The sequence below is a fragment of the Dermochelys coriacea genome, chromosome 9 (genome assembly GCF_009764565.3).
Source record: "Dermochelys coriacea isolate rDerCor1 chromosome 9, rDerCor1.pri.v4, whole genome shotgun sequence".
Classification (NCBI taxonomy): domain Eukaryota; kingdom Metazoa; phylum Chordata; order Testudines; family Dermochelyidae; genus Dermochelys; species Dermochelys coriacea.
In genome coordinates, this window is record NC_050076.1 from 75,458,375 (window position 1) to 75,473,066 (window position 14,692).

At 38.3% G+C, this 14,692-nt stretch overlaps 1 protein-coding gene across 1 annotated transcript in view; it reads right to left on the reverse strand.

The window, feature by feature from the left end:
• Positions 1-14,692, reverse strand: part of LOC119861898 (connector enhancer of kinase suppressor of ras 2-like) — a 479,757-nt gene that overhangs the window by 221,487 nt on the left and 243,578 nt on the right. The window contains exon 9 of the mRNA XM_043492113.1: positions 12,134-12,202. Coding sequence (XP_043348048.1) covers positions 12,134-12,202 — 69 coding nt within the window. The remainder of the gene's footprint in view (positions 1-12,133; positions 12,203-14,692) is intronic.

The window sequence follows — 14,692 nt, forward strand, 5'->3', positions numbered from 1 at the left end:
TGTGGTGCCAGATGGCACACAATGAATGCTATTTTTGCATAACTCAGCACATCTTCAAGATAAATGATAGAAGTAAAATTTAAGAAACCCAATATGCATAATGTAGCTAATACAAATGCTTTCAAACAAAATCCATTTGAATGAATTTCTTAACTGTTTTCAATATATCCCTTTCTTTAGGCATAAAACACAAATTTTCCGAGAGAGCATTTAAAGCATGAAGTATGGTGCTAGTAAGCATGAAATTGCATGTACTAATAAAGTCCAACTTTTTAATTTCCTTTTTTCTGAGCTTTTGGATCACGCACTAAACACATATTGTGAACCTATGTTAGATACAGTGCTGTACATGAAAAATATGTTCAGAACAGGGAAAAGGTTGTGAGCTCTAAATTGCACACTAGCAACCACCCTTTGTTCATTAACAGCTATATTCATTCCTATTTCTGCCTCATTTGTACTGTGAGAACAGTTCCTAACTGTACCTTTTCCTTTCATTCATACAACGGTCATTATAAGCAAAGAAGAAAATGAGCAGCAGCTGAAAGTTCTGCCCATTGGTAAAACAGGCATAACTATAATTGCATATTGATTGTTTATAAAGTACTAATTGTGTGTGAACTTGCACTCTGAGACAGATGGCCACATCCTTCCCATAATCAGAGGTCCTATTATTCAGAATATTTTCAGGAATATTCAGATTTGGAAGCTGCATACAATGGAAATAGACCTGAAGAGTTCACAGCAATGGACTGGGGACTGACAAAACACCACCACAAGAGCAGGCTGAGAGGAGACAACTCCATTTTTCCTTACTTGTATTATGGAGACATACATTTCCAGGAGATAGTCATGACAGTAGTCTCAGATGCACTCAGGCCTGAGCAGGCAGAGAACAGTAACAGTGGTAATGAACAGAAGATGACCAGAAGCATATTGGTAGATGGGCATGATTGGCATGAATTCAGTAAATGCAGCTGAATCATAGAATCATAGAATATCAGGGTTGGAAGGAACCTCAGGAGGTCATCTAGTCCAATCCCCTGCTCAAAGCAGGACCAATCTCCAACTAAATCTAAAGCTGAAGCAGAACCTGTGAATGGGAACGGCTAAAAAAATCCAGGTAGCAGCATCACAATAGCAAGAACTAGACTGATATTTTTTTCTATTTTAGTTTGTTATTACAGTATCAGACAGATTAACCCAAGCATTACACCCTATCCCCACCCTGACCGTGCAGTCAGATAGAATGCATTCAGAGGAGATTCTTTCTTCTGGAGTAGAAATCTGATCATGAGAATAGAAAAAACTCTCCTCCAGTACTGAGAGTTAGCCAAGGGCTTCCAGTCACTCCAGGATCGTACTCCTCCAAGGAACAACTGAACAATAGCTCAGTTGCACAGAGTGCCTGAAAGAACCAGAAATCACCATATGTCCATCAAAATGAGTTCTAGTACAATCCTATGACTACAGTAGCTAATGCAATCCATAGATGCATGAAAAGGGGAGTATAAGTAGGAGTACAGAGGTTATATTACCTCTGTACTTGGTATTGATTTGACCTCTGGAATACTGGGTCCAGTTCTGATGTCCACAATTCAAGAAGGATGTTGTAAACTGGAAAGGATTCAGAGAAGAACCAAGAGAATGATTAAATGATTGGAAAATTAAGGGTTACTTATCAGGAATAGCTATTCCTCCAGAGTTGCCTCTGTGCATTCACATTTATAGGACCTAGAACCTCTAGTGTTGAGCTGCAGAAATGTATAGCAAACCTGTGTCTGCTGGGAGGGGGGATGCAGGAGTGCTCTTGTGCTAAGGGAATGCTATTATCTCCATCTATATAAAGGAGTGCAACTTTCTCTTCCCACTCCCACCCCCCACATCACTTTCTTCTCTCTAACCCAGAGTTTTGAAATACAAAGAACTCCAAGGTTGGGGGAAGGCACGTGAGTAGCATCAAGGCACACACATCATTCTTGAAGAACAACATATATGAGAAAGTAACCCTTCTTCCTTTTTTGAGGGTCTTTGTGCATTCCCACTTATGGGATGCTAGCAAGCAGTGACTCCATCAGAGGACAGTGTGCAAGGCAAAAACGGATTGTAGCACCACCTTGCCCAATTGAGTATCAGAGCAGTGTCAAATCCAATGGACAATGCTTTGTGAAAGTATCAACAAAACGTCATGTTTTCCTTTGCAAATCTCTACGATGGGAACCTGTCTCAGACAAGCTTCAGAGGTAGCTGTGGCCCTAGTAGAGTGTGTCTAACTAAAGAGGTTCTGGTTTTCTGACTAAAGTAGACCAATGCTCAATACATCTCTTAATTCAGTCAGAAAGAGTTTACTAACAGCCTCTCCCGGTATGTAACAAGCTACCCGTTCATTTTTCTGAAGGATTTAGTGCTGCCCAGGTAACAGCACAGGGATCTTTTCACATATGTGGTGTGCAGGCAGGACTCCCCTGGGTGAGCATATGGCCTGGGGCAGAAAATGGGGAAAGTAAATATACTGTGACCGATGAAAATCTGCAGCCATCTCTGTCATAAAGCAGGGGTAAGGTCTCGATGACTATGTCTTTATGTACTACTGTTGAGTGTGGAGAGGCCACTGCACTAACTAAGCCTCCCAGAAGTAGGGATGGCTATTCAAAATTCTATTTTAATAGACAGTTGTTTTAAGGAAACTTGAGACAGGGGCTCTGAGGGTGGAACCATATTAAAACTAGAATAAAATCCCAAACTGGTGAAGGTCTTCTAGTAGTGTGAAAGGCATTAGTCATTCCCTTAGGAAACTTGGAGTCTATGGAGTGAGAGAATACAAAATTATGATAGGAAGAAATAGTTGCTGAATGACCTTTCAGGGAAGCTACTGAATAAACTTGTGATTCTAAATGCAAGAGATACATTAATACAACAGGGACTCCCACCCAGGGTAAGGGCAATCCTTTACTTGTCACCCACCACATAAGCTGTGTCCAGTCTGTAAAGGAGAGTTCTTTCTGGGCTATAGCACTCTATAAACAGAAGTGGTGCATGATCAGCAAGTTATCCCCCCATGCAGCTAAATGAGATAGTCTCTGGATTTAGATAAATATGCTCCCTTGCCATCAAGAGAGGAGGTCTGGGCACAGTGGAAGTGACATTTCTCTGGTATACTGGAGAAGATTTGTGTACCAATAATTCTGAGGCCACATCAGTGCTAATAGTATGATATTGGCTCTGTCCTTGCTGATCTATCTGCCTTATGAATCTGGGAATCAGGGGAAGGGGAGAGAAGGTATGGGCAGGGTAACTGTTTCAGTCCAGCAGGAATACATACAGTAAAAATTTCTTGTTTCTGTGAGCCTTGGTGCAGTACAGACCACATTTGGCATGCTGACAGGACACAAGTAGGTTGATTAGTGGATGACTCCACCTGACAAAGAGTGAGGATATAATTGATTGATTTAGGGACCATTTCAGTGATAACCTGAAGCAAGTAGCCCCAACTATTCTAACTAACTCTACTATGAATAACTACGTAACTAAAACAATTACACGATAGGCTAACTAGCTTATAGTCATGACAAGTAGTTGCACTTAGCTTTCTGTGCAGCAGTGCAGGAACTGAGGCGGCTGGGCATTGCCCTCTCTTTTACAGATGGAGCTGAAGATGTGCATGTGACATGCCACCTATCAGTGGACACAGCTTTGCTACACAGTTCCACAGTTAGATGCTACAGATGTTAAGTCCCATAAGTGGGAATGCACAGAGGCCCTTGAAAGAAAATGGGTCTTTTAGTGAAAGACTCAAGGAACTCAATCTATTTAGTTAATCATAAAGGGTGATGTGGTCAAGTACCTAGATGGGGAAACAGGTATTTGATAATATCAGATACTTAAATCTAGCAGACAAAGATATAACAGCCAATGGTTGGAAGTTGAAGCTAGGCAATTTAGATGTGAAAAAAGGTGAACATTTTTAATAGTGCTGGTTAATTAACCACTGGAACAATTTAAAAACGTTTGTGATGAATTCTCCCTCACCGCAAATTTTAAAATTAAGATTGGATATTTTTCTAACAGTTATGCTGTAGTTCAAACAGGAATTAAGTCAACGAAGTCCTATGGCCTGGTTTTATAATCTGTGAAAATATGGAAAAAATTCCCTCTAATCACTAAAATATTTGTTATTGTTGGACTTGTGAATAACCAGTATCTGATCCCTGTCTTCTCACCACATTTTATTTACAAGCATATGGCCTGTTGAATAAGACTAATGGTGCAGTTGCTGAATCCTCCAACATTGGACTTTCCCAACCCTTAAAAAAATCCCTTTGTTTTAACAAACATGGTCAGACCAACAACGTGCAGGCTATGGAAATCTTTGTTTAGAGCACAGAAGCATCTGAAGAAAATTCATTTCTCCATTGCAACAAAGATGGGGACTTATTGTAGACTCTCTCAGATTTGTCCTGCCTCTCTCATGAAAGAATGCAGACCTCAATTTTCAACTGAATTGAGCAAGCCACTGGCAATGGAGGAGGAAGCAGGAGAAAGAAGAGAGGGAGAAGGTAAATGGAAATCCGAGGGGGAACAGGGTAAGAGAGAGAGGAGTACAGGAAAAAAAAGAAATTGAAAAAGTTGGGAGGGGTATAAAAAGAGAGCATGAGATGTGTTGTATTACTTTCGATGGAATATATAGGTCGAAAGTCAAAAGTGTTAACATAACCCAGTCACTGTCCAACTTTAAAAACAGTTTTAAACAAGGTTAGTGCTTAATACTGTAGCCAACATACCATTAAAAATCCTTTTAACCTTTTATTAAGATTAAAACAGGAAAAAGGGGAAAACAATTAAATCATTTCAAATGTGAAATATTAAATAAGGCTTTCATTTTAACAATTTTTGTTCCCTTTAGCAGGAGAGAGTTTTTAAAAGGAAACCCCCTTGTTTGATAGTCTTAAATGATATTAAATATGTTAATAAATATTCTTTTTGGGTAAAAGAGAAGAAGTTAGTTGAGATGGACTGGAGATGCACAAAAGGGGAGAGAAAAGAACAGTGGAGATAAAAAGTGCAGATTCTGTCACTGGGGTTGACATTCATTTGGCAACTTCACTGCTGGAAAAATATAGGCCCAACATATGGTCTGATCAGCCACTCTGAGACCTGGCAAACTTGTACCAGCATTGGGCTGTTTAGAGCATTGCTTTTAGCTGTCTCTTTGGTCACAGGCTTACAGCAGTATTGCAAAATAGGCTGTCTTGACCAACTAAGCCAGACTCTTATTAACAGGTTTCAGAGTAGCAGCCGTGTTAGTCTGTATTCGCAAAAAAGAAAAGGAGTACTTGTGGCACCTTAGAGACTAACAAATTTATTTGAGCATAAGCTTTCGTGAGCTACAGCATCCGATGAATCTGATGAAATGAGCTGTAACTCACGAAAGCTTATGCTCAAATAAATTTGTTAGTCTCTAAGGTGCCATAAGTACTCCTTTTCTTTTTAGACTCTTATTAGATAGAAGGCAAAAGGTCTGAGCTAAGAAAGAAAAGTAATAAAGTAGGGAAGAAAAAGGATAAACATAGGGTGGAAAAGAGGAGATGAAGTCTCACATCCCAGATGGTGTTTGGGATTTAACCAGAGCAGGTGAAGATGGCAGTGTCATCTTGGTCCCTCTTTCTGGCCTGGGCTGGCCAGGAAATCTCTCAGGCTGAGGACAAAAGTTCTGGTAACCCAGGAGACAGTGGCAGTGGCAGCCATGGTGTTGAAGCTCACTGCTTCCCCTTCTTTCAGTCAGTGTAATCTCTTTTTGAGGACTGCTAAAGGGGAATGATGGGCAGAACAGTCTGTCCTCTCATTATTTTTAGACTCAATTAGGCCTATTCTCTGACACACCAATTTTGATTCACCTATTTTCTGTTTCATACTTTTCTTGTTTACCAGGCATGATCTTAACACTGTCCTTGAGTTATATCAGTAGGCTTTTTTTGTTTGGACTAATTCAGACCTTCTGTCTTGCCTTTGCACTTTCCTGCCTCATCCCCCATCAACATTTATGACGTTTTATAAACTTTCATTCATTTTTTACAGTTGAGCTCACAATTAGGGTAAATTTGTAGGCCCTGTAATCACAACAGGGGGAAGACAAATGAAGAGATTTACAAAAGGCTTTGGGATCATAATGGAAGTGGGAGGGAGAGAGAGACCGCAGGTTAAGAGCTAGGGTCTGAGTTAAAAGAGATAGATAAATGTGGCACAGGACTTTCTACTGTTCCTTGATGTCAGACATTTTCTTGGCAGTTCTGTTTGCACATATATAGATACTACTAAGGAAATATGTAGTTTTTCCTTTTATAATGTATTCACAACAACCAAGTTCTTACTTCAAGTGCACTTCTGCTCTATATGAAAGCTGCAGTTCACCAGGTGAATTGCTCATGCCAGTATTAGTGAATATATTGATTATATAGGAATTTACGGAGCTGTAACCAACAAATTATTCTAGCTCACTAGTGGAAATAGTAATTTTAAGGACCATATTGATTCATGCCAACTTAGTATATCTAAAAAAGTAATAAAGTGCTTTGAAGTTCAGCAACACTAGTAAATAATAGAATGTTTTGTCCTTCAAACTAGTGAAGGATAAAATTCCATTTACTTAACAGCAAAGTTGGAGCTTGCTCTAAGAAGATAAAAATAAGCTTTTCTGAAGGTCATATACTGGCTTTTTCAATTGCGTCTATGCAAGAAAAGAAACAGATTATTAATTTTAATACATATGGGTGCAACAGCTTGAAATTAGGCCCCATTATTAAAAAGAATAACCAAATCCTGGCTTTTTTACAATTAGGTAATTAGATACTGAACGTTGAAGAAACTGGTACATGATCATGGCACTTTAATTCAGAAGATAGACTTACTTTATACAAATGCTAAATATATTTAATGAAGAATGAATTCATATATACATTTAATGAAAGTTTAAGCATTGCTTTTGTTCCCAGAATTGGCCTTAAGTTATCTGTTTAGCCTGTGCCCAAGTATCCCTGTTCCCTTCCTTTTACCCTCTAATGCCCCTCCTTCCTTCTCTGGGCTTGGGAGAAGAGAGGAACTGAAGATTTCCCCTTGCTCAGACCTGCAAATCCTCATGTATATGGGGTAGCTGAAGGAGAAAGTGGGATGCTTTTGAGAGTTGCATGAATGAGTGGTGGGGAGAGAAGTGGATGATGGGTGGGTGTGGGGGCAGGAAGAGCTAATTATAAAGAAGTGGGTTAACTGGGGCAGGGATCACATGTGCTGGGAAAATGGCACCCCACTTGGGCAATTCTCACTCTTTCTACACAAATTCACATGATGCTCATGAAGTGAGAGGCTAATAATACCAGGGATAACCAGTCACAAGGCTAAATTCTGCCTCTGCGTAGAAATGTCCTTAAATGGGTCCTTGTATAAACAACATTAATATGCAACGACATTCAGATTGGCAAAAACCAAATTTGCAGAGTCCCATACAGATTATTCCTGTTAGGAGCTTGAGAAACAGCCTAGGATTGGGTATAGGTGCCTTTGACTATAGCAGCAAAATCATGCTGATTTGGCCTGGATTTCTAGGCCCTTTCTAGAATGCTCCTCTGCAGCTGCATTCACAAAGGGCTTCTGAAGAGGATTTCCTGTGGGGTTTTGTCATGCCTGGAGTGAGGCAGAAATATTCTGAGTCACTGGAGCTAAATGTTCAAAGGCAGTAAGACTTGCAAGTTCAGGAAATTAGGTTTTCTTAGCAGCTGGCTTATGCTACTGAACTCTCTTCTACCATGATATCAGACTGACCACAGATCTCACCACCTTCAAAATAAAACATAAATCATCCCTCTTTACATTAGCTTCCCCGTCAATGACTGTCCTATACAGATAGTGTCAAGTACTTTATGTAACTGTGTTTGTGCTCAGATACCACAGTGATAGGTGCTTTAAAATACAAAGATTAAATAAATTAGATATATGGTCATTTTATTATGTGAATAAATATGTTCAGGGTACAAGACAAAAACCACTACATTCATTTTTATACTTGTTATCTACGTAAGATTTGAACCATGGGAGAAATCCATCTGAAAGGTAACAGGTAGGTTTTATTTATTTATTTATTTTACAAATGTCTGTGAGGGAAGTAGCATTCTTGTTTGTTAATAGTCAAATAGACACTTAATTATTAATTTTAGTAATAATTGCTGAATTTGAAAACTGGAATAAAACAACCTGCATCAGGGGAGTTATTTAGTATTTATACAGAAGTGTTGTAAAGTGTTCTAAAGATATGACAGAGTCCATGTCCAAAAGAGCTTACTGGTCTAAAGATACAAGAAGGTACAGTAGCATCCAAAAGCAAGACAGTGTGGGGAGTGATTTGTCTGGCTGGAATGCTTCACAGACCAAAAGGACTGGGCACTAAACTTGAATTGGGAGGGTGTCTGAGAATTAGGGGCAGCTGATAGAGGTCAGCAAGGTCTCGCTAGCCTCTTTTGGACCTTTGACCTTTCTCTCTCTTGTGTTCTTAAGATTTTCCCTTATATAGTTTTTCTTCTGGGAAAAAGCATCATTCTGCTGCAATTTATAATACTGTTTAAGAAAAAAGGTACCTTTGCTAGCTATACAGTGAATATCAACTTATACTTATAAAACAACTTTTTTAGGACATAGTAAACGGAGTATTGTAGCTAAAATATAGAACTTATCTGAAAAGATGGGCAATATTTTATGCTAAATACACCAGAGGATATTATGTTGAGGACCTAAAAATGAAATTAAAAATGTAGAAATGGCTCCATAAAACTTCCACAGGCTGAGGGCTAACCGCCACAGAAGGATTATATGAAAAAAATCTGGTCATTTTAGTTTTTAGACATCTGTGGTAACTATGTCCCTCAGGTTTCTTGAAGGGTAAAATATCAACCAAATTAGGAAAAATAGATAGCTTTGAAGAGTGCTGATTTAAGTGGCCATTAAAGTAAGCTGCTAAATAAACAAGCAAGAGCAGCAGTCTATAATATTTCAAGTAGCAATTTATGAGGCATATTATACATTTTTCACATTGATTTAAAGATAGGTCCAATAATGATACTGATAATTAAACTTATAAAAGTAGCAAAAGGTTTCAAATTATGACATATCATTAGCCTGGACATTTTAAGATAAATTATTCAATAATTAAGTAAATATTAATCAAGCACTACTGTTATGAACAACCATACATCTGACAGTTGAAGGGTCACAATTGAGAGCATTATGAAGATTTGCTCAGCATGCAGACAGGTTTACAGCCAGGACCATTAATAGTATTCTACTTGGTAAGGAAAATATCCCCATGTAATGAGTGGAGATAAGATGACTGAATGGAGGGACTAATTTATACTATGCCCTTCAGAAAGACCCTCAGGTTTGCCAAGTGCTCAGTCTATTGCAACCTGCAAATCTAAACTAAAAGAACATCTGCCACATACTGAATATTTCTGCAATGGAACATAGAAAATGACATACTGGCTCAAACCAGTGGTCCATCTAATCCAGTATCCTGTGTCTGATAGTCACCAGTTCCAAAGAAAGAAGCATAAACTTCATAATCAGCAAGTATGGAATAATTTAAGAGGAAATGGAGCCAGCCATACTTGTGCCATAAATAATTAGCTGATTCCAGCCTAAGGCAGGAGGACTAAGGAGGATCAGGTGATATCTTAAGGGACACCTGGGCCTTATAAAACTACAGAGAATTCTGGGTGTGAGTAGGCTCCTATGGAAGTCGATGACTGCCACAGTCTGCAGGGGAAAGGGTCCTCCAGGAGAACCAGCCTGGGGGTCCAGTGCTCTGTCCCAGAGCCAGAAAGACTTGTATAGGTAGCTCAGAAAAGGGACAGAAATAGGGCCCAAAGGGTGGGCTGAAAAGAAACCCTATAAGACAGAAGAACCTTTTTGTTTGGGACTTTTTAGTTTGGGACTTGTCTATCACGTGGCCGGAGGGCTAAGCCACATCTCCAGCACACACTGGTATTTGCAAAACTGAGGAGACAAACCTCAGGCAAGGAAAGTGAGGCAGGGAGACCCCAGCCATTGCATGTTCTGCCAGCAAGGGGCTATACAGGGCAGCTAGTCCCCACAACACCTACCCATAGCGGAAGTTACTTCCTAACCCACCTAATTTAGTAGTTCCCTTAAGCACGAGGGTTTCTATCACTTCTGGAAAAAAACCAAAACCTATTTATTCTGAATCTAATGTAGCTGTTAATTAAAAAGACAGAATCCAGTCCCATGTCAGTTATGTTTATGTGAAGCATCCCAGGATATCCCTATGAAGAATACTACATACATGCATTTTGTTGTTATTCCTGTTTGTCGCAATATTTGCAAAAATATTTTAAAAATGTAAAAGTACCAAGTTCATCTATGGCATAATGCCAGTGAGGTCAATAAAACTACATCAAGCATGAATTTGATCCTGTTTGTTTCTAGTTAGCTTCTAGCATCAGAATTTTAGTGGTCTGGAAAGCCACAAAACTTTAAAAGAAATTATGCCAGTGTCTTAAACAGTGGAGCAAATTCTAACTTCATTACTCATGCAACAGAAGTGAAAACAAAAAGTTTATTGAAGTGGACATACAACTGAGTTACTGCAATGTTAAGGTTGCTCAGTTACAATCACAAAAATTCAGGAAATGCAAAAGTTAAGGTACCAACAGCAATGTTAACTTTGCTCCATTACACATCCTGTACGTACTGTAGTTAAGCCCAGATAAAGACAATCCAGAGACCTAGAGTCACCATGACATCAGGGTCATTTTATGACTTTTTAATAATAAAAAATAACACTCAACACATATATAGCACTTTTTATTCTGTAGATCTCAACAAACTTTACAAAGGTGGAGAAATAGCATCTTTATTTTACTAATGGGGAACATAGAGGTGCAGTGACTTGCACTGGGTCATTCAGCAAGTCAATGGCAGAGGTGTGATAGTTAATTTAACTAGGCAATATAATTAGGCCATATAATTGCCAACCTTGGAAACCCTAGAGCAGATGGTTGTCTGACTCCAGCAGCCATTTGCAGCACTAACTCAATTAACTTCTGGTAAGAATGAGGGAGTTGTGTCTATTTTTATAAATATCATATGCATCCCAGGTTACCAGCTTAATATTTTCCTGTCTGACTGCAAGGAGTTAAATCAAAGGAGATTGTGAGAGGGGAAAACAGAAATATGAAACAATGACAAATAAGGTACTGCCACACAGGATATCAAGGTTCCTTGAGGAAACACTTGAGAAGCTATTAATTGGGGAATAGTCACCTACCTGGCTCCAGCTAGGCTAGCAAGGTTTATTCTTCCCAGGCCCAAACCTAGGATCAAAGGGGATACTAAAACCCTAAAATGCCAACTTAGGGAGGAATGGAGGTTGAATGGGCAACAATAGCTGGAGATGAGTTTCTGATAGACCAAGAATGCCACAAGAGCTTTCTGACTCTCCCAGCCAGGAGCAGGGTGTCTGAGCTCAGTAGAATTCACCCAAAACTTGCAAAGAAAGACTAAAGTTTATGTCAGAACTTGGTGTACCGGACTTCTGGTGTTTTATCCCTTTTCTCTGCTTGAGTGAATAATCAAAGCTTTGTTTTGAAGATGTTTTTGAGTTAGTTATTTAGTCAGCTGCTGGTCACTGGCTCCTGTAGTGGAAGAGATTATTCACTTTCTCCCTTTTATAGTACTTCTGCATTTTGAGTATAAATCCTAGATTGTAAACAATTTAAACTCCATTTTTAAATAGTTGTATTAAATTAGTGGGTTTATTTATTATGAAAACCAAAGTGTAAGAATTAGAGTTTTTGCAATGAATGCATTTATAGATGATATGTTTCTGGATCTCCTTATATTATATGACAGCATACAGCAAATACAGAAATATACAAATTTATCTCAATACCTAGAGGAGCGGTTGATCAATCAATCAGACCACAGCTTTAATATTTTCTGGATAGCTTTTACTCTTTCAACTTTTTTAAATGCATAAATAATTTAGATTGCACAAAGCTAACCACTAAGCGGAATTTTTTCATAGTGCTGGGAACAGAACAAACCCACACTGCAGTAACTACCAAGTACTCACCACAGTTTGATGATTGACCTGGATCACCTCATCCCCTGCATGGATCTTCTTACACTGGTCTGCAGGAGACTAAAGCCAAGAGATAACAGTTAATTTGGCAACTGTGAAGGATCAAGAACTAGTAGGGAAAAAAAGACAATAGGCCCTGCTCAAGGAAACTCAATTCTAATAACAATAGTAAATGGTATTTATAAGATGCTGTGTTACCTTTCCCAACCACAGTATACATATTAGTATTGTGACTGGGTACTTTAGATTCCCTATCCCTGCACTAGTGATCATCTTCTCCACTGAGCCCTGGTGCACTCTATTGCCCACCTCCCATGCAATTTAACTTGTAGTTATATTACTGTTCTTGCAAATATGAGATTAGGGTGTCAAGCAGCCCAAACTCTACGGGTATGAGTGCACACAGCTGAATGGAAGGTGCCAGGCACCAGCAGGTACAGCTGAGGTCTTGCATTGTTAAATCAATACAGTTGCCCAAAAATGTTGGAGAGCACCAGAAATATAGCCAAGAAAACAAAGCAATTAGCCAAATAAATAATCCACAAATTTTAGGTTTGCAGCCAGTATGAAACCTGAAATATCAATAAATTTGTCTCTTTCATTTGACAAGTGTGATTTGAAATTAAAGGTATCCTTTGAGCATTTGTCTCTGTTCTTCAGTGATGGATAATGGCCTTGATAGGTGATTTTCTTAAACTTATTTAAGAGCAGTTCATCTACTTCAGACTACTTCAAGATGAAATATCCTTAATTGCCATAACTTTGGTTGCTTTGGGCTGGACCATAATCTTTATTTCAATGTAACCAAGCAGTTTACAATAAAGCAAATACAGACTCAGGCTCTGGATTGGACAGAGCACTGGGACCCCAGTGAGTTCTAAGTATGTGCCTCAGTCCTTTGAGAAATATGGAGGGACTTGAGCACCCGTGTAAGTGCTTTACTGAATCAGGGCCTAAAACAGAAACAAGAGATTAATTCTACCATTAAAACTAGACTAAAACTACAAAGAAAACCAGCATGTTGTGACCAAGATCTTCTGAATTAAATACATAAATTAAAACAAAGAGGTGGGATTGGGCTATTTTCGGAAGAGCCCTGATTATGAAAAGGAATGTAGTGTTGTGTTATCAGAGCAGTAAATTTAGAAGTAAAGTGAGCTTTTTTTCACTTCCCCAGAAAATCTTCTCAGTAAACCTACTAAAAAATACTAGGAATATCCTTGTTGAAATAATAACGTATAATAACTCTAAAAACTTCATTCAGAAAAGCGCCGAGGACATATGTAGTTGGAAATATTTTAAACCTTTTATTTCTTAAATGTTGAAAAGGCATAAACCTTTATGAAACGCATACTTGCAAAGACGTTCTATAAACACAAAATTCCTAATAGAGCTCCTAATATCATTCCTATGTAAATAGTAAAATGTTTAAAGATTAGATTTAAAAACTCTTGTAATAATTTTATTGGAATATTGAAATAAAATTAACTTAAAATATGTTAATCTCCTGTTAATCACCAAATGATTAGAACATGTATTCTTGGAGAGGTGATGGAAAGTTGAATATTGGTAAATTAATTAATTTGATTAAAAATTCTTAATATTCCTTGATTGGCCTGTTTTAAGACCGCTCCTTAAATGGCAAATGGTTTCTTCCAAGTTACTGATTTAGATATTTTCTTCCATTTCATAGAATTTAATTAAATAGCTTTGCCCAATTATAAACTGTCTGGTTGTTCTTGTTAATAACCAACAAGAGCCACCTTTCCTTAAACAAAAGTATTTTGCCCATTCATGAATATTTTAAGTTATCTAAGGACAGACTAAGACTGGCTTCCCAATAATTTTGGGAAATAAGACCTTGGTCTCCATTTAACAAAAGAAAAGTGCCCCAGCAAATGCAGGCCCACTCTCAGAGGTATAAACCCTGTTAAAAAGCTCTGCACAGAGAGATGTACAGAAGACACTGTAATGGAAATAACCAGTTTGTAATTTGTGTTGTGTTTTTTTTAATGTTTTCTTTTTCTTTCTTTAATACTAAAATAGCCATGGCTGTTAATTGTAATTATTTTTCTTGATCTCAATCATGATGTCCCATGAGGTGGAACAGGAACAGAAAAGAACCCATCACTAAAATACAAGGAGTCACACCTCTGAGTTGACAGTTAGAGAAACAGTTAGTAAGAGCTGGCTTACCATTCCTTGCTTTGCTAAACTAAATTTTTAGTATTTTTAAAATAAAATTAATTGGCATTCAACAATTTAAAATTGCCCTATTTTACCATACCCTCCTTACCATTGCATGCTTCAGGTGTTGACAGTCACATGCTCTTGGACCTCAGTGAGAATAATGGTATATAGCAGCCAAGAGTTCAGAAAATGTGAAAATCCATAATTTATACAGAGTTTCAATCATCACTGAAATCCCAATCCTTTCTCCCTGAGAAAGCTGGCCTTTGATCTAATGGCACCGGAAGGCATAACAGGCTTTCTCAGTAAAATTCTTGTGAACTAAAACATACTAACTAAGGGACACATTGTGTGGTTTAA